This window comes from Staurois parvus, unplaced genomic scaffold (genome assembly GCF_062004578.1).
Source record: "Staurois parvus isolate SC_StPar_1 unplaced genomic scaffold, SC_StPar_1.0 ptg002731l, whole genome shotgun sequence".
Lineage (NCBI taxonomy): Eukaryota > Metazoa > Chordata > Amphibia > Anura > Ranidae > Staurois > Staurois parvus.
Genome location: NW_028320527.1, coordinates 1 through 21,547, shown reverse-complemented (window position 1 = coordinate 21,547; position 21,547 = coordinate 1). Strand labels below are relative to the sequence as shown.

The 21,547-nt window shown below is 52.7% G+C and overlaps 1 protein-coding gene across 1 annotated transcript in view; it reads right to left on the bottom strand.

The window, feature by feature from the left end:
- The window catches only part of LOC149429369 (sodium-dependent proline transporter-like), a 48,743-nt gene extending 27,203 nt beyond the window's left edge, over nucleotides 1–21,540 (bottom strand). Inside the window, exons 1-5 of the mRNA XM_089666485.1 lie at nucleotides 21,500–21,540; nucleotides 20,116–20,254; nucleotides 19,362–19,496; nucleotides 15,611–15,714; nucleotides 13,636–13,760 (exon numbers count right to left, since the gene is read on the bottom strand). Coding sequence (XP_089522611.1) covers nucleotides 13,636–13,760; nucleotides 15,611–15,714; nucleotides 19,362–19,496; nucleotides 20,116–20,254; nucleotides 21,500–21,540 — 544 coding nt within the window. The remainder of the gene's footprint in view (nucleotides 1–13,635; nucleotides 13,761–15,610; nucleotides 15,715–19,361; nucleotides 19,497–20,115; nucleotides 20,255–21,499) is intronic.
- Nucleotides 21,541–21,547: the final 7 nt, after the last annotated feature.

The following is a 21,547-nucleotide window of genomic DNA, read 5'->3' as shown; positions in this document are numbered from 1 at the left end:
GATTAGGATTGTGTCCAGGGATTAGTCTGAGGTTGGGAGATAAGGATGGTGTCCAGGGATTAGTCTGAGGTTGGGGGATTAGGATTGTGTCCAGGGATTAGTCTGAGGTTGGGGGATAAGGATGGTGTCCAGGGATTAGTCTGAGGTTGGGGGATTAGGATTGTGTCCAGGGATTAGTCTGAGGTTGGGGGATAAGGATGGTGTCCAGGGATTAGTCTGAGGTTGGGGGATTAGGATTGTGTCCAGGGATTAGTCTGAGGTAGGGGGATTAGGATGGTGTCCAGGGTTTAGTCTGAGGTTGGGGGATTAGGATGGTGTCCAGGGATTAGTCTGAGGTTGGGGGATTAGGATTGTGTCCAGGGATTAGTCTGAGGTTGGGAGATAAGGATGGTGTCCAGGGATTAGTCTGAGGTTGGGGGATTAGGATTGTGTCCAGGGATTAGTCTGAGGTTGGGGGATAAGGATGGTGTCCAGGGATTAGTCTGAGGTTGGGGGATTAGGATTGTGTCCAGGGATTAGTCTGAGGTAGGGGGATTAGGATGGTGTCTAGGGATTAATCTGAGGTTGGGGGATAAGGATGGTGTCCAGGGTTTAGTCTGAGGTTGGGGGATTAGGATGGTGTCCAGGGTTTAGTCTGAGGTTGGGGGATTAGGATGGTGTCCAGGGATTAGTCTGAGGTTGGGGGATAAGGATGGTGTCTAGGGATTAGTCTGAGGTTGGGGGATTAGGATTGTGTCCAGGGATTAGTCTGAGGTTGGGGGATAAGGATGGTGTCCAGGGATTAGTCTGAGGTTGGGGGATTAGGATTGTGTCCAGGGATTAGTCTGAGGTTGGGGGATAAGGATGGTGTCCAGGGATTAGTCTGAGGTTGGGGGATTAGGATTGTGTCCAGGGATTAGTCTGAGGTAGGGGGATTAGGATGGTGTCCAGGGTTTAGTCTGAGGTTGGGGGATTAGGATGGTGTCCAGGGATTAGTCTGAGGTTGGGGGATAAGGATGGTGTCCAGGGATTAGTCTGAGGTTGGGGGATTAGGATTGTGTCCAGGGATTAGTCTGAGGTAGGGGGATTAGGATTGTGTCCAGGGATTAGTCTGAGGTTGGGAGATAAGGATGGTGTCCAGGGATTAGTCTGAGGTTGGGGGATTAGGATTGTGTCCAGGGATTAGTCTGAGGTTGGGGGATTAGGATTGTGTCCAGGGATTAATCTGAGGTTGGGGGATAAGGATGGTGTCCAGGGTTTAGTCTGAGGTTGGGGGATTAGGATGGTGTCCAGGGATTAGTCTGAGGTTGGGGGATAAGGATGGTGTCCAGGGTTTAGTCTGAGGTTGGGGGATTAGGATGGTGTCCAGGGATTAGTCTGAGGTTGGGGGATAAGGATGGTGTCTAGGGATTAGTCTGAGGTTGGGGGATTAGGATTGTGTCCAGGGATTAGTCTGAGGTTGGGGGATAAGGATGGTGTCCAGGGATTAGTCTGAGGTTGGGGGATTAGGATTGTGTCCAGGGATTAGTCTGAGGTTGGGGGATAAGGATGGTGTCCAGGGATTAGTCTGAGGTTGGGGGATTAGGATTGTGTCCAGGGATTAGTCTGAGGTAGGGGGATTAGGATGGTGTCCAGGGTTTAGTCTGAGGTTGGGGGATTAGGATGGTGTCCAGGGATTAGTCTGAGGTTGGGGGATAAGGATGGTGTCCAGGGATTAGTCTGAGGTTGGGGGATTAGGATTGTGTCCAGGGATTAGTCTGAGGTTGGGGGATTAGGATGGTGTCCAGGGATTAGTCTGAGGTAGGGGGATTAGGATGGTGTCCAGGGATTAGTCTGAGGTTGGGGGATTAGGATTGTGTCCAGGGATTAGTCTGAGGTTGGGGGATAAGGATTGTGTCCAGGGATTAGTCTGAGGTTGGGGGATAAGGATGGTGTCCAGGGATTAGTCTGAGGTTGGGGGATAAGGATGGTGTCCAGGGATTAGTCTGAGGTAGGGGGATTAGGATGGTGTCCAGGGATTAGTCTGAGGTTGGGGGATTAGGATGGTGTCCAGGGATTAGTCTGAGGTTGGGGGATAAGGATGGTGTCCAGGGATTAGTCTGAGGTAGGGGGATTAGGATTGTGTCCAGGGATTAGTCTGAGGTTGGGAGATAAGGATGGTGTCCAGGGATTAGTCTGAGGTTGGGGGACTAGGATGGTGTCCAGGGATTAGTCTGAGGTTGGGGGACTAGGATTGTGTCCAGGGATTAGTCTGAGGTTGGGGGATTAGGATGGTGTCCAGGGATTAGTCTGAGGTTGGGGGATTAGGATGGTGTCCAGGGATTAGTCTGAGGTTGGGGGATAAGGATTGTGTCCAGGGATTAGTCTGAGGTTGGGGGATAAGGATTGTGTCCAGGGATTAGTCTGAGGTTGGGGGATTAGGATTGTGTCCAGGGATTAGTCTGAGGTTGGGAGATAAGGATGGTGTCCAGGGATTAGTCTGAGGTTGGGGGATAAGGATGGTGTCCAGGGATTAGTCTGAGGTTGGGGGACTAGGATTGTGTCCAGGGATTAGTCTGAGGTTGGGGGATTAGGATTGTGTCCAGGGATTAGTCTGAGGTTGGGGGATAAGGATGGTGTCCAGGGATTAGTCTGAGGTTGGGAAATAAGGATGGTGTCCAGGGATTAGTCTGAGGTTGGGGGATAAGGATGGTGTCCAGGGATTAGTCTGAGGTTGGGGGACTAGGATGGTGTCCAGAGATTAGTCTGAGGTTGGGGGATTAGGATTGTGTCCAGGGATTAGTCTGAGGTTGAGGGATTAGGATGGTGTCCAGGGATTAGTCTGAGGTTGGGGGATAAGGATGGTGTCCAGGGATTAGTCTGAGGTTGGGGGACTAGGATGGTGTCCAGGGATTAGTCTGAGGTTGGGGGACTAGGATTGTGTCCAGGGATTAGTCTGAGGTTGGGGGATAAGGATGGTGTCCAGGGATTAGTCTGAGGTTGGGGGATAAGGATGGTGTCCAGGGATTAGTCTGAGGTAGGGGGATTAGGATGGTGTCCAGGGATTAGTCTGAGGTTGGGGGATAAGGATGGTGTCCAGGGATTAGTCTGAGGTTGGGGGATAAGGATGGTGTCCAGGGTTTAGTCTGAGGTTGGGGGATTAGGATGGTGTCCAGGGATTAGTCTGAGGTTGGGGGATAAGGATGGTGTCCAGGGATTAGTCTGAGGTTGGGGGACTAGGATGGTGTCCAGAGATTAGTCTGAGGTTGGGGGATTAGGATTGTGTCCAGGGATTAGTCTGAGGTTGAGGGATTAGGATGGTGTCCAGGGATTAGTCTGAGGTTGGGGGATTAGGATTGTGTCCAGGGATTAGTCTGAGGTTGGGGGATAAGGATGGTGTCCAGGGATTAGTCTGAGGTTGGGGGATTAGGATTGTGTCCAGGGATTAGTCTGAGGTAGGGGGATTAGGATGGTGTCCAGGGTTTAGTCTGAGGTTGGGGGATTAGGATGGTGTCCAGGGATTAGTCTGAGGTTGGGGGATAAGGATGGTGTCCAGGGATTAGTCTGAGGTTGGGGGATTAGGATTGTGTCCAGGGATTAGTCTGAGGTAGGGGGATTAGGATTGTGTCCAGGGATTAGTCTGAGGTTGGGAGATAAGGATGGTGTCCAGGGATTAGTCTGAGGTTGGGGGATTAGGATTGTGTCCAGGGATTAGTCTGAGGTTGGGGGATTAGGATTGTGTCCAGGGATTAATCTGAGGTTGGGGGATAAGGATGGTGTCCAGGGTTTAGTCTGAGGTTGGGGGATTAGGATGGTGTCCAGGGATTAGTCTGAGGTTGGGGGATAAGGATGGTGTCCAGGGTTTAGTCTGAGGTTGGGGGATTAGGATGGTGTCCAGGGATTAGTCTGAGGTTGGGGGATAAGGATGGTGTCTAGGGATTAGTCTGAGGTTGGGGGATTAGGATTGTGTCCAGGGATTAGTCTGAGGTTGGGGGATAAGGATGGTGTCCAGGGATTAGTCTGAGGTTGGGGGATTAGGATTGTGTCCAGGGATTAGTCTGAGGTTGGGGGATAAGGATGGTGTCCAGGGATTAGTCTGAGGTTGGGGGATTAGGATTGTGTCCAGGGATTAGTCTGAGGTAGGGGGATTAGGATGGTGTCCAGGGTTTAGTCTGAGGTTGGGGGATTAGGATGGTGTCCAGGGATTAGTCTGAGGTTGGGGGATAAGGATGGTGTCCAGGGATTAGTCTGAGGTTGGGGGATTAGGATTGTGTCCAGGGATTAGTCTGAGGTTGGGGGATTAGGATGGTGTCCAGGGATTAGTCTGAGGTAGGGGGATTAGGATGGTGTCCAGGGATTAGTCTGAGGTTGGGGGATTAGGATTGTGTCCAGGGATTAGTCTGAGGTTGGGGGATAAGGATTGTGTCCAGGGATTAGTCTGAGGTTGGGGGATAAGGATGGTGTCCAGGGATTAGTCTGAGGTTGGGGGATAAGGATGGTGTCCAGGGATTAGTCTGAGGTAGGGGGATTAGGATGGTGTCCAGGGATTAGTCTGAGGTTGGGGGATTAGGATGGTGTCCAGGGATTAGTCTGAGGTTGGGGGATAAGGATGGTGTCCAGGGATTAGTCTGAGGTAGGGGGATTAGGATTGTGTCCAGGGATTAGTCTGAGGTTGGGAGATAAGGATGGTGTCCAGGGATTAGTCTGAGGTTGGGGGACTAGGATGGTGTCCAGGGATTAGTCTGAGGTTGGGGGACTAGGATTGTGTCCAGGGATTAGTCTGAGGTTGGGGGATTAGGATGGTGTCCAGGGATTAGTCTGAGGTTGGGGGATAAGGATTGTGTCCAGGGATTAGTCTGAGGTTGGGGGATAAGGATTGTGTCCAGGGATTAGTCTGAGGTTGGGGGATTAGGATTGTGTCCAGGGATTAGTCTGAGGTTGGGAGATAAGGATGGTGTCCAGGGATTAGTCTGAGGTTGGGGGATAAGGATGGTGTCCAGGGATTAGTCTGAGGTTGGGGGACTAGGATTGTGTCCAGGGATTAGTCTGAGGTTGGGGGATTAGGATTGTGTCCAGGGATTAGTCTGAGGTTGGGGGATAAGGATGGTGTCCAGGGATTAGTCTGAGGTTGGGAAATAAGGATGGTGTCCAGGGATTAGTCTGAGGTTGGGGGATAAGGATGGTGTCCAGGGATTAGTCTGAGGTTGGGGGATAAGGATGGTGTCCAGGGTTTAGTCTGAGGTTGGGGGATTAGGATGGTGTCCAGAGATTAGTCTGAGGTTGGGGGATTAGGATTGTGTCCAGGGATTAGTCTGAGGTTGAGGGATTAGGATGGTGTCCAGGGATTAGTCTGAGGTTGGGGGATAAGGATGGTGTCCAGGGATTAGTCTGAGGTTGGGGGACTAGGATGGTGTCCAGGGATTAGTCTGAGGTTGGGGGACTAGGATTGTGTCCAGGGATTAGTCTGAGGTTGGGGGATAAGGATGGTGTCCAGGGATTAGTCTGAGGTTGGGGGATAAGGATGGTGTCCAGGGATTAGTCTGAGGTAGGGGGATTAGGATGGTGTCCAGGGATTAGTCTGAGGTTAGGGGATAAGGATGGTGTCCAGGGTTTAGTCTGAGGTTGGGGGATTAGGATGGTGTCCAGGGATTAGTCTGAGGTTGGGGGATAAGGATGGTGTCCAGGGATTAGTCTGAGGTTGGGGGACTAGGATGGTGTCCAGAGATTAGTCTGAGGTTGGGGGATTAGGATTGTGTCCAGGGATTAGTCTGAGGTTGAGGGATTAGGATGGTGTCCAGGGATTAGTCTGAGGTTGGGGGATAAGGATGGTGTCCAGGGATTAGTCTGAGGTTGGGGGACTAGGATGGTGTCCAGGGATTAGTCTGAGGTTGGGGGACTAGGATTGTGTCCAGGGATTAGTCTGAGGTTGGGGGATAAGGATGGTGTCCAGGGATTAGTCTGAGGTTGGGGGATAAGGATGGTGTCCAGGGATTAGTCTGAGGTAGGGGGATTAGGATGGTGTCCAGGGATTAGTCTGAGGTTGGGGGATAAGGATGGTGTCCAGGGATTAGTCTGAGGTTGGTGGATAAGGATGGTGTCCAGGGATTAGTCTGAGGTTGGGGGACTAGGATTGTGTCCAGGGATTAGTCTGAGGTTGGGGGACTAGGATTGTGTCCAGGGATTAATCTGAGGTTGGGGGATAAGGATTGTGTCCAGGGATTAGTCTGAGGTTGGGGGATAAGGATGGTGTCCAGGGATTAGTCTGAGGTTGGGGGATAAGGATGGTGTCCAGGGATTAGTCTGAGGTTGGGGGATAAGGATGGTGTCCAGGGATTAGTCTGAGGTTGGGGGATAAGGATGGTGTCCAGGGATTAGTCTGAGGTAGGGGGATTAGGATTGTGTCCAGGGATTAGTCTGAGGTTGGGGGATTAGGATTGTGTCCAGAGATTAGTCTGAGGTTGGGGGATAAGGATGGTGTCCAGGGACTGGGTTGAGGTTCAGGAATTAGCGATTACACTGGGTGTTTGTGGATTATTCTGAGGTTGGATGAGGATGGTGTCCAGAGATTAGTCTGAGGTTTGGGGAATAGGATGGTGTACAGGGACTGGGTTCAGGATTTAGGGATTATGCTGGTGGTCATGGATTAGTCTGAGGTTGAGGGATTAGGATGGTGTCCAGGGATTAGTCTGAGGTTGGGGGATTAGGATGGTGTCCAGGGATTAGTCTGAGGTTGGGGGATAAGGATGGTGTCTAGGGATTAGTCTGAGGTAGGGGGATTAGGATTGTGTCCAGGGATTAGTCTGAGGTTGGGGGATTAGGATTGTGTCCAGAGATTAGTCTGAGGTTGGGGGATAAGGATGGTGTCCAGGGACTGGGTTGAGGTTCAGGAATTAGCGATTACACTGGGTGTTTGTGGATTATTCTGAGGTTGGATGAGGATGGTGTCCAGAGATTAGTCTGAGGTTTGGGGAATAGGATGGTGTACAGGGACTGGGTTCAGGATTTAGGGATTATGCTGGTGGTCATGGATTAGTCTGAGGTTGAGGGATTAGGATGGTGTCCAGGGATTAGTCTGAGGTTGGGGGATTAGGATGGTGTCCAGGGATTAGTCTGAGGTTGGGGGATAAGGATGGTGTCCAGGGATTAGTCTGAGGTTGGGGGATAAGGATGGTGTCCAGGGTTTAGTCTGAGGTTGGGGGATTAGGATGGTGTCCAGGGATTAGTCTGAGGTTGGGGGATAAGGATGGTGTCCAGGGATTAGTCTGAGGTTGGGGGACTAGGATGGTGTCCAGAGATTAGTCTGAGGTTGGGGGATTAGGATTGTGTCCAGGGATTAGTCTGAGGTTGAGGGATTAGGATGGTGTCCAGGGATTAGTCTGAGGTTGGGGGATAAGGATGGTGTCCAGGGATTAGTCTGAGGTTGGGGGACTAGGATGGTGTCCAGGGATTAGTCTGAGGTTGGGGGACTAGGATTGTGTCCAGGGATTAGTCTGAGGTTGGGGGATAAGGATGGTGTCCAGGGATTAGTCTGAGGTTGGGGGATAAGGATGGTGTCCAGGGATTAGTCTGAGGTAGGGGGATTAGGATGGTGTCCAGGGATTAGTCTGAGGTTGGGGGATAAGGATGGTGTCCAGGGATTAGTCTGAGGTTGGGGGATAAGGATGGTGTCCAGGGATTAGTCTGAGGTTGGGGGACTAGGATTGTGTCCAGGGATTAGTCTGAGGTTGGGGGACTAGGATTGTGTCCAGGGATTAGTCTGAGGTTGGGGGATAAGGATTGTGTCCAGGGATTAGTCTGAGGTTGGGGGATAAGGATGGTGTCCAGGGATTAGTCTGAGGTTGGGAGATAAGGATGGTGTCCAGGGATTAGTCTGAGGTTGGGGGATAAGGATTGTGTCCAGGGATTAGTCTGAGGTAGGGGGATTAGGATTGTGTCCAGGGATTAGTCTGAGGTTGGGGGATTAGGATTGTGTCCAGAGATTAGTCTGAGGTTGGGGGATTAGGATGGTGTCCAGGGATTAGTCTGAGGTTGGGGGATAAGGATGGTGTCTAGGGATTAGTCTGAGGTAGGGGGATTAGGATGGTGTCCAGGGATTAGTCTGAGGTTGGGGGATTAGGATTGTGTCCAGAGATTAGTCTGAGGTTGGGGGATAAGGATGGTGTCCAGGGACTGGGTTGAGGTTCAGGAATTAGCGATTACACTGGGTGTTTGTGGATTATTCTGAGGTTGGATGAGGATGGTGTCCAGAGATTAGTCTGAGGTTTGGGGAATAGGATGGTGTACAGGGACTGGGTTCAGGATTTAGGGATTATGCTGGTGGTCATGGATTAGTCTGAGGTTGAGGGATTAGGATGGTGTCCAGGGATTAGTCTGAGGTTGGGGGATAAGGATGGTGTCCAGGGATTAGTCTGAGGTTGGGGGATAAGGATGGTGTCCAGGGATTAGTCTGAGGTTGGGGGATAAGGATGGTGTCCAGGGTTTAGTCTGAGGTTGGGGGATTAGGATGGTGTCCAGGGATTAGTCTGAGGTTGGGGGATAAGGATGGTGTCCAGGGATTAGTCTGAGGTTGGGGGACTAGGATGGTGTCCAGAGATTAGTCTGAGGTTGGGGGATTAGGATTGTGTCCAGGGATTAGTCTGAGGTTGAGGGATTAGGATGGTGTCCAGGGATTAGTCTGAGGTTGGGGGATAAGGATGGTGTCCAGGGATTAGTCTGAGGTTGGGGGACTAGGATTGTGTCCAGGGATTAGTCTGAGGTTGGGGGATAAGGATGGTGTCCAGGGATTAGTCTGAGGTTGGGGGATAAGGATGGTGTCCAGGGATTAGTCTGAGGTTGGGGGATAAGGATGGTGTCCAGGGATTAGTCTGAGGTAGGGGGATTAGGATGGTGTCCAGGGATTAGTCTGAGGTTGGGGGATAAGGATGGTGTCCAGGGATTAGTCTGAGGTTGGGGGATAAGGATGGTGTCCAGAGATTAGTCTGAGGTTTGGGGAATAGGATGGTGTACAGGGACTGGGTTCAGGATTTAGGGATTATGCTGGTGGTCATGGATTAGTCTGAGGTTGAGGGGATTAGGATGGTGTCCAGGGATTAGTCTGAGGTTGGGGGATAAGGATGGTGTCCAGGGATTAGTCTGAGGTTGGGGGATAAGGATGGTGTCCAGGGATTAGTCTGAGGTTGGGGGATAAGGATGGTGTCCAGGGTTTAGTCTGAGGTTGGGGGATTAGGATGGTGTCCAGGGATTAGTCTGAGGTTGGGGGATAAGGATGGTGTCCAGGGATTAGTCTGAGGTTGGGGGACTAGGATGGTGTCCAGAGATTAGTCTGAGGTTGGGGGATTAGGATTGTGTCCAGGGATTAGTCTGAGGTTGAGGGATTAGGATGGTGTCCAGGGATTAGTCTGAGGTTGGGGGATAAGGATGGTGTCCAGGGATTAGTCTGAGGTTGGGGGACTAGGATTGTGTCCAGGGATTAGTCTGAGGTTGGGGGATAAGGATGGTGTCCAGGGATTAGTCTGAGGTTGGGGGATAAGGATGGTGTCCAGGGATTAGTCTGAGGTTGGGGGATAAGGATGGTGTCCAGGGATTAGTCTGAGGTAGGGGGATTAGGATGGTGTCCAGGGATTAGTCTGAGGTTGGGGGATAAGGATGGTGTCCAGGGATTAGTCTGAGGTTGGGGGATAAGGATGGTGTCCAGGGATTAGTCTGAGGTTGGGGGACTAGGATTGTGTCCAGGGATTAGTCTGAGGTTGGGGGACTAGGATTGTGTCCAGGGATTAGTCTGAGGTTGGGGGATAAGGATTGTGTCCAGGGATTAGTCTGAGGTTGGGGGATAAGGATGGTGTCCAGGGATTAGTCTGAGGTTGGGAGATAAGGATGGTGTCCAGGGATTAGTCTGAGGTTGGGGGATAAGGATGGTGTCCAGGGATTAGTCTGAGGTAGGGGGATTAGGATTGTGTCCAGGGATTAGTCTGAGGTTGGGGGATTAGGATTGTGTCCAGAGATTAGTCTGAGGTTGGGGGATAAGGATGGTGTCCAGGGACTGGGTTGAGGTTCAGGAATTAGCGATTACACTGGGTGTTTGTGGATTATTCTGAGGTTGGATGAGGATGGTGTCCAGAGATTAGTCTGAGGTTTGGGGAATAGGATGGTGTACAGGGACTGGGTTCAGGATTTAGGGATTATGCTGGTGGTCATGGATTAGTCTGAGGTTGAGGGATTAGGATGGTGTCCAGGGATTAGTCTGAGGTTGGGGGATTAGGATGGTGTCCAGGGATTAGTCTGAGGTTGGGGGATAAGGATGGTGTCTAGGGATTAGTCTGAGGTAGGGGGATTAGGATTGTGTCCAGGGATTAGTCTGAGGTTGGGGGATTAGGATTGTGTCCAGAGATTAGTCTGAGGTTGGGGGACTAGGATTGTGTCCAGGGATTAGTCTGAGGTTGGGGGATAAGGATTGTGTCCAGGGATTAGTCTGAGGTTGGGGGATAAGGATGGTGTCCAGGGATTAGTCTGAGGTTGGGAGATAAGGATGGTGTCCAGGGATTAGTCTGAGGTAGGGGGATTAGGATGGTGTCCAGGGATTAGTCTGAGGTTGGGGGATAAGGATGGTGTCCAGGGATTAGTCTGAGGTTGGGGGATAAGGATGGTGTCCAGGGATTAGTCTGAGGTTGGGGGACTAGGATTGTGTCCAGGGATTAGTCTGAGGTTGGGGGACTAGGATTGTGTCCAGGGATTAGTCTGAGGTTGGGGGATAAGGATTGTGTCCAGGGATTAGTCTGAGGTTGGGGGATAAGGATGGTGTCCAGGGATTAGTCTGAGGTTGGGAGATAAGGATGGTGTCCAGGGATTAGTCTGAGGTTGGGGGATAAGGATGGTGTCCAGGGATTAGTCTGAGGTAGGGGGATTAGGATTGTGTCCAGGGATTAGTCTGAGGTTGGGGGATTAGGATTGTGTCCAGAGATTAGTCTGAGGTTGGGGGATTAGGATGGTGTCCAGGGATTAGTCTGAGGTTGGGGGATAAGGATGGTGTCTAGGGATTAGTCTGAGGTTGGGGGATAAGGATGGTGTCCAGGGATTAGTCTGAGGTTGGGGGATAAGGATGGTGTCCAGGGATTAGTCTGAGGTTGGGGGACTAGGATTGTGTCCAGGGATTAGTCTGAGGTTGGGGGACTAGGATTGTGTCCAGGGATTAGTCTGAGGTTGGGGGATAAGGATTGTGTCCAGGGATTAGTCTGAGGTAGGGGGATTAGGATGGTGTCCAGGGATTAGTCTGAGGTTGGGGGATTAGGATTGTGTCCAGAGATTAGTCTGAGGTTGGGGGATAAGGATGGTGTCCAGGGACTGGGTTGAGGTTCAGGAATTAGCGATTACACTGGGTGTTTGTGGATTATTCTGAGGTTGGATGAGGATGGTGTCCAGAGATTAGTCTGAGGTTTGGGGAATAGGATGGTGTACAGGGACTGGGTTCAGGATTTAGGGATTATGCTGGTGGTCATGGATTAGTCTGAGGTTGAGGGATTAGGATGGTGTCCAGGGATTAGTCTGAGGTTGGGGGATAAGGATGGTGTCCAGGGATTAGTCTGAGGTTGGGGGATAAGGATGGTGTCCAGGGATTAGTCTGAGGTTGGGGGATAAGGATGGTGTCCAGGGTTTAGTCTGAGGTTGGGGGATTAGGATGGTGTCCAGGGATTAGTCTGAGGTTGGGGGATAAGGATGGTGTCCAGGGATTAGTCTGAGGTTGGGGGACTAGGATGGTGTCCAGAGATTAGTCTGAGGTTGGGGGATTAGGATTGTGTCCAGGGATTAGTCTGAGGTTGGGGGACTAGGATGGTGTCCAGAGATTAGTCTGAGGTTGGGGGATTAGGATTGTGTCCAGAGATTAGTCTGAGGTTGGGGGACTAGGATGGTGTCCAGGGATTAGTCTGAGGTTGGGGGATAAGGATGGTGTCCAGGGATTAGTCTGAGGTTGGGGGACTAGGATGGTGTCCAGGGATTAGTCTGAGGTTGGGGGACTAGGATTGTGTCCAGGGATTAGTCTGAGGTTGGGGGATAAGGATGGTGTCCAGGGATTAGTCTGAGGTTGGGGGATAAGGATGGTGTCCAGGGATTAGTCTGAGGTTGGGGGATAAGGATGGTGTCCAGGGATTAGTCTGAGGTAGGGGGATTAGGATGGTGTCCAGGGATTAGTCTGAGGTTGGGGGATAAGGATGGTGTCCAGGGATTAGTCTGAGGTTGGGGGATAAGGATGGTGTCCAGGGATTAGTCTGAGGTTGGGGGACTAGGATTGTGTCCAGGGATTAGTCTGAGGTTGGGGGACTAGGATTGTGTCCAGGGATTAGTCTGAGGTTGGGGGATAAGGATTGTGTCCAGGGATTAGTCTGAGGTTGGGGGATAAGGATGGTGTCCAGGGATTAGTCTGAGGTTGGGAGATAAGGATGGTGTCCAGGGATTAGTCTGAGGTTGGGGGATAAGGATGGTGTCCAGGGATTAGTCTGAGGTAGGGGGATTAGGATTGTGTCCAGGGATTAGTCTGAGGTTGGGGGATTAGGATTGTGTCCAGAGATTAGTCTGAGGTTGGGGGATAAGGATGGTGTCCAGGGACTGGGTTGAGGTTCAGGAATTAGCGATTACACTGGGTGTTTGTGGATTATTCTGAGGTTGGATGAGGATGGTGTCCAGAGATTAGTCTGAGGTTTGGGGAATAGGATGGTGTACAGGGACTGGGTTCAGGATTTAGGGATTATGCTGGTGGTCATGGATTAGTCTGAGGTTGAGGGATTAGGATGGTGTCCAGGGATTAGTCTGAGGTTGGGGGATTAGGATGGTGTCCAGGGATTAGTCTGAGGTTGGGGGATAAGGATGGTGTCTAGGGATTAGTCTGAGGTAGGGGGATTAGGATTGTGTCCAGGGATTAGTCTGAGGTTGGGGGATTAGGATTGTGTCCAGAGATTAGTCTGAGGTTGGGGGATAAGGATGGTGTCCAGGGACTGGGTTGAGGTTCAGGAATTAGCGATTACACTGGGTGTTTGTGGATTATTCTGAGGTTGGATGAGGATGGTGTCCAGAGATTAGTCTGAGGTTTGGGGAATAGGATGGTGTACAGGGACTGGGTTCAGGATTTAGGGATTATGCTGGTGGTCATGGATTAGTCTGAGGTTGAGGGATTAGGATGGTGTCCAGGGATTAGTCTGAGGTTGGGGGATTAGGATGGTGTCTAGGGATTAGTCTGAGGTTGGGGGATAAGGATGGTGTCTAGGGATTAGTCTGAGGTTGGGGGATAAGGATGGTGTCCAGGAAGTAGTCTGAGGTTGGGGGATAAGGATGGTGTCCAGGAAGTAGTCTGAGGTTGGGGGATTAGGATGGTGTCCAGGGAGTAGTCTGAGGTTGGGGGATTAGGATGGTGTCCAGGGAGTAGTCTGAGGTTGGGGGATTAGGATGGTGTCCAGGGAGTAGTCTGAGGTTGGGGGATTAGGATGGTGTCCAGGGATTAGTCTGAGGTTGGGGGATTACGATGGTGTGGATTGGTCTGCGGTTGGGGGTAGATGACATTTTCGGGTATAATGATGGCACAATACAGAAGAGTTGGCCAGTGTATTTCCTGGAATGGCATCTACCAGACATTCTTGATGGCATCTACCAGACATTCTTGATGGCATCTACCAGACGTTCTTGTGAACTCACCGGAATCGGCAACTTCCCCAACCGGCACTCGCTTCTTCCAGGCCATGTGACCCAGGATGGAGAAAATGGCGAATCCGGCAAAGAAGCTGGTGCAGCAGTTTCCAATGGCAATAACCAGCGTGTCCCTGAGAGACAGACAGACCATCGATGAGCCACAACACACCTCCCAGACGGGAGGAGCCTCTCTGCTCCTCCCACATCAACCAATCCCATCCGAGAAGACAATATTTATATGCAGTGATAGCAAACACCTGACTGGCTGTAATGGGTGAGGTCAGCCAATCACCTGATCTCATCCATCTTCCGCTCCTCCCCGACCTTTGGCTTGTCCCTGGACTACATTTCCTCCCGATCCCATCCATCTACCGCTCCTTCCCGACCTTTGGCTTGTCCCTGGACTACATTTCCTCCCGATCCCATCCATCTACCGCTCCTTCCCGACCTTTGGCTTGTCCCTGGACTACATTTCCTCCTGATCCCATCCATCTACCGCTCCTCACCGGCCTTTGGCTTGTCCCCCGACTACATTTCCTCCCGATCCCATCCATCTACCGCTCCTCCCCGACCTTTGGCTTGTCCCCCGACTACATTTCCTCCCGATCCCATCCATCTACCGCTCCTCCCCGACCTTTGGCTTGTCCCCCGACTACATTTCCTCCCGATCCCATCCATCTACCGCTCCTCCCCGACCTTTGGCTTGTTCCTGGACTACATTTCCTCCCGATCCCATCCATCTACCGCTCCTCACCGACCTTTGGCTTGTCCCCAGACTACATTTCCTCCTGATCCCATCCATCTACCGCTCCTCACTGACTTTTGGCTTGTTCCTGGACTACATTTCCTCCTGATCCCATCCATCTACCGCTCCTCACCGACCTTTGGCTTGTCCCCAGACTACATTTCCTCCTGATCCCATCCATCTACCGCTCCTCACCGACCTTTGGCTTGTCCCCAGACTACATTTCCTCCTGGTCCCATCCATCTACCGCTCCTCACTGACTTTTGGCTTGTTCCTGGACTACATTTCCTGATCCCCCCAAAGAGCAGTAGATGGATGGGATCAGGAGAAAATGTAGATGAGGAACAAGCAAAGGTCGGTGAGGAGTGGTAGATGGATGGGATCAGGAGGAAATGTAGATGAGGAACAAGCAAAGGTCGGTGAGGAGTGGTAGATGGGTGGGATCAGGAGGAAATGTAATTGAGGAACAAGCCAAAAGGTCGGTAAGGAGTGGTAGATGGATGGGATCAGGAGGAAATATAGTTGAGAGGAACAAGCCAAAGGTCAGTAAAGAGCTGTAGATGGTTGGGATCAGGAGGAAATGTAGTCACGGAACAGGCCAATCTACTCCCGATCCCATCCATCTACTACCCCTTACCGACCTTCAGCTAGTTCCTCGACTACATTTCCTCCCGATCCCATCCATCTACTGCTCCTCACCGACCTTTGGCTTGTTCCTGGTCTACATTTCCTCCCAATCCCATCCATCTACCGCTCCTTCCCGACCTTTGGCTTGTTCCTGGACTACATTTCCTCCTGATCCCATCCATCTACCGCTCCTCCCCGACCTTTGGTTTGTTTACTGACTACACTTCTGCTTGATATCTGCTACTGGACCCCAACTTGCTCCCCTCCTGGTGGGAAGATCCTGAGGACCACAACCTCGTTCTAACACGCAGCAAAGCCCATCTCCACCATCAGGAGCTCTGGTAAACACCGGGTAGTGATTACACCCCGCATCCCGGATGACCCCGCATCATCCACTAGGATGCTCTGCTGGTAAATTTCATGCTGAGAACTCGTGGCCCTCTACTGCTACGGCCAATGCCCCGCCCCCCGATCCCAGAGTGTAGCCCAGGGTTCACCACCACCTTATCCTGCCTCATGCAGTGCTGGAATCAGCCAATCAGAATTCATCCCTACAAAGGAAATCCTGCTCAGGCCATGGTGCCGGGCAGAGGGGGGTGCAGCACTCACCTGATCACATTGTTGTCAAACTTGTTGTAGGAAGCCATGGAGAGGAGACCACCAAAACCGATCCCCAGAGAGTAGAAGATCTGAGAGGCGGCATCGTTCCACACCTGGAGAGGATAGACATGACTGAGGGGTCCGAGTACACCGAGCATACATACTTCCCCCATGACCCCCATCTACATACGGGATGACTATTACTCGGCATGTTCTTCTCCTCCCCTCTGACCTTCCATCTACATACGGGATGACTATTACTAGGTGTGGGCTTCTTCTCCCCTCTGACCTTCCATCTACATACAGGATGACCATTACTTGACGTGTTCTTCTTCTCCCCTCTGACCTTCCATCTACATATGGGATGACTATTACTAGGTGTGGGCTTCTTCTCCCGTCTGACCTTCCATCTACATACAGGATGACCATTACTTGACGTGTTCTTCTTCTCCCCTCTGACCCTCCATCTACATACGGGATAACTATTACTCGGCGTGTTCTTCTTCTCCCCTCTGACCTTCCATCTACATATGGGATGACTATTACTAGGTGTGGGCTTCTTCTCCCCTCTGACCCTCCATCTACATACGGGATAACTATTACTCAGCGTGTTCTTCTTCTCCCCTCTGACCCTCCATCTACATACGGGATAACTATTACTCGGCGTGTTCTTCTTCTCCCCTCTGACCTTCCATCTACATACGGGATGACTATTACTAGGTGTGGGCTTCTTCTCCCGTCTGACCTTCCATCTACATACGGGATAACTATTACTTGGCGTGTTCTTCTTCTCCCCTCTGACCTTCCATCTACATATGTGAAGACTCTATTACTCGACGTGTTCTTCTCCCCTCTGACCTTCCATCTACATACGGGATAACTATTACTTGGCGTGTTCTTCTTCTCCCCTCTGACCTTCCATCTACATACGGGATGACTATTACAAGGTGTGGTCTTCTTCTAACGTCTGACCTTCCATCTACATACGGGATAACTATTACTTGGCGTGTTCTTCTTCTCCCCTCTGACCCTCCATCCACATATGTGAAGACTCTATTACTCGACGTGTTCTTCTCCCCTCTGACCTTCCATCTACATACGGGATAACTATTACTTGGCGTGTTCTTCTTCTCCCCTCTGACCCTCCATCTACATACGGGATGACTATTACTCGGCGTGTTCTTCTTCCCTCCTCTGACCTTCCATCTATATACGGGATAACTATTACTCAGCGTATTCTCTCCAATGACCCTCCATCTACATACGGGATGACTATTTTTCGGCGTGTTCTTGGTTTGGGATCCATGGATTAAACTGGAGGTTTCCATAGATGAGAGGATGGTCATGTGGTCTTGCCATGATCTGGCGTCCATCCATAGAAGAGGATGGTCATGTGGTCTGGCCATGATCTGGCGTCCATCCATAGAAGAGGATGGTCATGTGGTCTGGCCATGATCTGGCGCCCATCCATAGAAGAGGATGGTCATGTGGTCTGGCCATGATCTGGCGTCCATCCATAGATGAGAGGATGGTCATGTGGTCTGGCCATGATCTGGCGTCCATCCATAGATGAAAGGATGGTCATGTGGTCTGGCCATGATCTGGCGTCCATCCATAGATGAGGATGGTCATGTGGTCTGGCCATGATCTGGCGTCCATCCATAGATGAGGATGGTCATGTGGTCTGGCCATGATCTGGCGTCCATCCATAGATGAGAATGGTCATGTGGTCTGGCCATGATCTGGCGTCCATCCATAGATGAGGATGGTCATGTGGTCTGGCGTCCATCCATAGATGAGGATGGTCATGTGGTCTGGCCATGATCTGGTGTCCATCCATAGAAGAGGATGGTCATGTGGTCTGGCCATGATCTGGCGTCCATCCATAGAAGAGGATGGTCATGTGGTCTGGCCATGATCTGGCGTCCATCCATAGAAGAGGATGGTCATGTGGTCTGGCCATGATCTGGCGTCCATCCATAGAAGAGGATGGTCATGTGGTCTGGCCATGATCTGGCGTCCATCCATAGATGAGAGGATGGTCATGTGGTCTGGCCATGATCTGGTGCCCATCCATAGATGAGAGGATGGTCATGTGGTCTGGCCATGATCTGGCGCCCATCCATAGATGAGAGGATGGTCATGTGGTCTGGCCATGATCTGGCGTCCATCCATAGATGAGGATGGTCATGTGGTCTGGCCATGATCTGGCGTCCATCCATAGATGAGGATGGTCATGTGGTCTGGCCATGATCTGGCGTCCATCCATAGATGAGGATGGTCATGTGGTCTGGCCATGATCTGGCGTCCATCCATAGATGAGGATGGTCATGTGGTCTGGCGTCCATCCATAGATGAGGATGGTCATGTGGTCTGGCCATGATCTGGTGTCCATCCATAGATGAGGATGGTCATGTGGTCTGGCCATTATCTGGCGTCCATCCATAGATGAGAGGATGGTCATGTGGTCTGGCCATGATCTGGTATCCATCCATAGATGAGGATGGTCATGTGGTCTGGCCATGATCTGGTGTCCATCCATAGAAGAGGATGGTCATGTGGTCTGGCCATGATCTGGCGTCCATCCATAGAAGAGGATGGTCATGTGGTCTGGCCATGATCTGGCGTCCATCCATAGAAGAGGATGGTCATGTGGTCTGGCCATGATCTGGCGTCCATCCATAGATGAGAGGATGGTCATGTGGTCTGGCCATGATCTGGCGTCCATCCATAGATGAGAGGATGGTCATGTGGTCTGGCCATGATCTGGCGTCCATCCATAGATGAGAGGATGGTCATGTGGTCTGGCCATGATCTGGCGTCCATCCATAGATGAGAGGATGGTCATGTGGTCTGGCCATGATCTGGCGTCCATCCATAGATGAGGATGGTCATGTGGTCTGGCGTTCATCCATAGATGAGGATGGTCATGTGGTCTGGCCATGATCTGGCATCCATCCATAGATGAGAGGATGGTCATGTGGTCTGGCCATGATCTGGCGTCCATCCATAGATGAGAGGATGGTCATGTGGTCTGGCCATGATCTGGCGTCCATCCATAGATGAGAGGATGGTCATGTGGTCTGGCCATGATCTGGCATCCATCCATAGATGAGGATGGTCATGTGGTCTGGCCATGATCTGGCGTCCATCCATAGATGAGGATGGTCATGTGGTCTGGCGTTCATCCATAGATGAGGATGGTCATGTGGTCTGGCAATGATCTGGCGTCCATCCATAGATGAGGATGGTCATGTGGTCTGGCCATGATCTGGTGTCCATCCATAGAAGAGGATGGTCATGTGGTCTGGCCATGATCTGGCGTCCATCCATAGATGAGAGGATGGTCATGTGGTCTGGCCATGATCTGGCGTCCATCCATAGATGAGAGGATGGTCATGTGGTCTGGCCATGATCTGGCGTCCATCCATAGATGAGAGGATGGTCATGTGGTCTGGCCATGATCTGGCGTCCATCCATAGATGAGGATGGTCATGTGGTCTGGCCATGATCTGGCGCCCATCCATAGATGAGGATGGTCATGTGGTCTGGCCATGATCTGGCGTCCATCCATAGATGAGAGGATGGTCATGTGGTCTGGCCATGATCTGGCGTCCATCCATTCGGCACAGGAGGAGGCTCAGCATTACATTGGATTGGTCGGTGGGGTAGTTGTTGGATGGAATGTACAGAGGAGGTCCATAGAGCCATGGAGGATCCTAGAGGAGACCTCCTCCCCCCCCCCCCCAGCGGGTGATACCTGAGCACTCTGCAGTCTCCTCCAGTCAGCGGTCAGGTAGAATCGCACGCCATCTATAGATCCCTCCAAGGTGGCCCCACGGATGATGAGCACAACCAGGACAACATACGGGAAGGTGGCGGTGAAATATACTATCTGTGGAGACAATGGGGGAGGGGAGCAATGTACAAACCATTGAGATTCATAGAGAAAAGGGAGGATTGTATACATGAAGAGGAGGGATAGGGATGGGGTGGGATCGGTGTAGGTGAAGAGGAGGGATAGGGATGGGGTGGGATCGGTCAAGAGGAGGGATAGGGATAGGGGTGGGATCGGTGAAGAGGAGGGATGGGGTGGGGTCGGTGAAGAGGAGGGATGGGGTGGGGTCGGTGAAGAGGAGGGATAGGGTGGGATCGGTGAAGAGGAAGGATAGGGGTGGGATCGGTGAAGAGGAGGGATAGGGATGGGGTGGGATCGGTGAAGAGGAGGGATCGGTGAAGAGGAGGGATAGGGGTGGGATCGGTGAAGAGGAGGGATAGGGATGGGGTGGGATCGGTGAAGAGGAGGGATGGGGTGGGGTCGGTGAAGAGGAGGGATAGGGGTGGGATCGGTGAAGAGGAGGGATAGGGATGGGGTGGGATCGGTGAAGAAGAGGGATAGGGATGGGGTGGGATCGGTGAAGAGGAGGGATGGGGTGGGATCGGTGAAGAGGAGGGATAGGGATGGGGTGGGATCGGTGAAGAGGAGGGATAGGGATGACAGGCGGAGCTCTCACCTTCCCGGAGCTGCGGATCCCCTTCAGCATGCAGAGGAAGATGATGATCCAGGCAGCGAGCAGGCACAGGGCGAGCTGCCACCTCACAGGACCCGGGTCACTGAGACCAGAACTGTGCACCACTCCCAGCACCTCCTCACTGCAATGACAGGGGGCGCCAGAGAGAAGAGGGGTACACACCACGGTGAGCATGGAGATACTGCCAACCTCCCCCCCCCGACACACGGATCCCAACCTCCCCCCCCCCGACACACGGATCCCAACCCCCCCCGACACACGGATCCCAACCCCCCCCCCCCACACAGATCCCAATTTCCCCCCCCCCCCACGACACACGGATCCCAACCTCCCCCCTGACACACGGATCCCAACCCCCCCCCCGACACACGGATCCCAACCTCCCCCCCCCACAGACACACAGATCCCAATCTCCCCCCCCGACACACGGATCCCAACCCCCCCCCCGACACACGGATCCCAACCTCCCCCCCCCGACACACGGATCCCAACCTCCCCCCACAGACGGATCCCAACCTCCCCCCCCCCACAGACACACAGATCCCAATCTCCCCCCCCCCCGACACACGGATCCCAACCCCCCCCCCGACACACGGATCCCAACCCCCTCCCACAGACACACAGATCCCAACCCCCCCCACAGACACACGGATCCCAATCTCCCCCCCCACAGACACACAGATCCCAACCCCCCCCCCCCACGACACACGGATCCCAACCTCCCCCCCCCCACAACACACGGATCCCAACCTCCCCCCCCCCACGACACACGGATCCCAACCTCCTCCCCCCACGACACATGGATCCCAACCTCCCCCCCCCGATACAAGGATCCCAAACTCCCCCCCCCCCCCGACACAAAGATCCCAACCTCCCCCCCGACACACGGATCCCAACCTCCCCCCCCCACGACACACGGATCCCAACCTCCCCCCCCCCGACACACTGATCCCAACCTCCCCCCCCCCCACGACACACGGATCCCAACCCCCCGACACACGGATCCCAACCTCCCCCCCACCCCGCCGACACACGGATCCCAACCCCCCCCGACACACGGATCCCATCCTCCCTCCCCCCCCACGACACACGGATCCCAACCCCCCCCGACACACGGATCCCATCCTCCCTCCCCCCCCCACGACACACGGATCCCAACCTCCCCCCCCCTCACGACACACGGATCCCAACCTCCCCCCCCACGACACACGGATCCCAACCTCCCCCCCCCCCCCTCACGACACACGGATCCCAACCTCCGCCCCCCACGACACACGGATCCCAACCTCCCCCCCGCAATACACGGATCCCCCCCCGCGACGCGCGGATCCAAATCTCCCCCCCGACACACAGATCACACACTTACTTCCAGAACGCTTCCGGGGCGCTGAACTGGGACCCGTTCATGGATGTG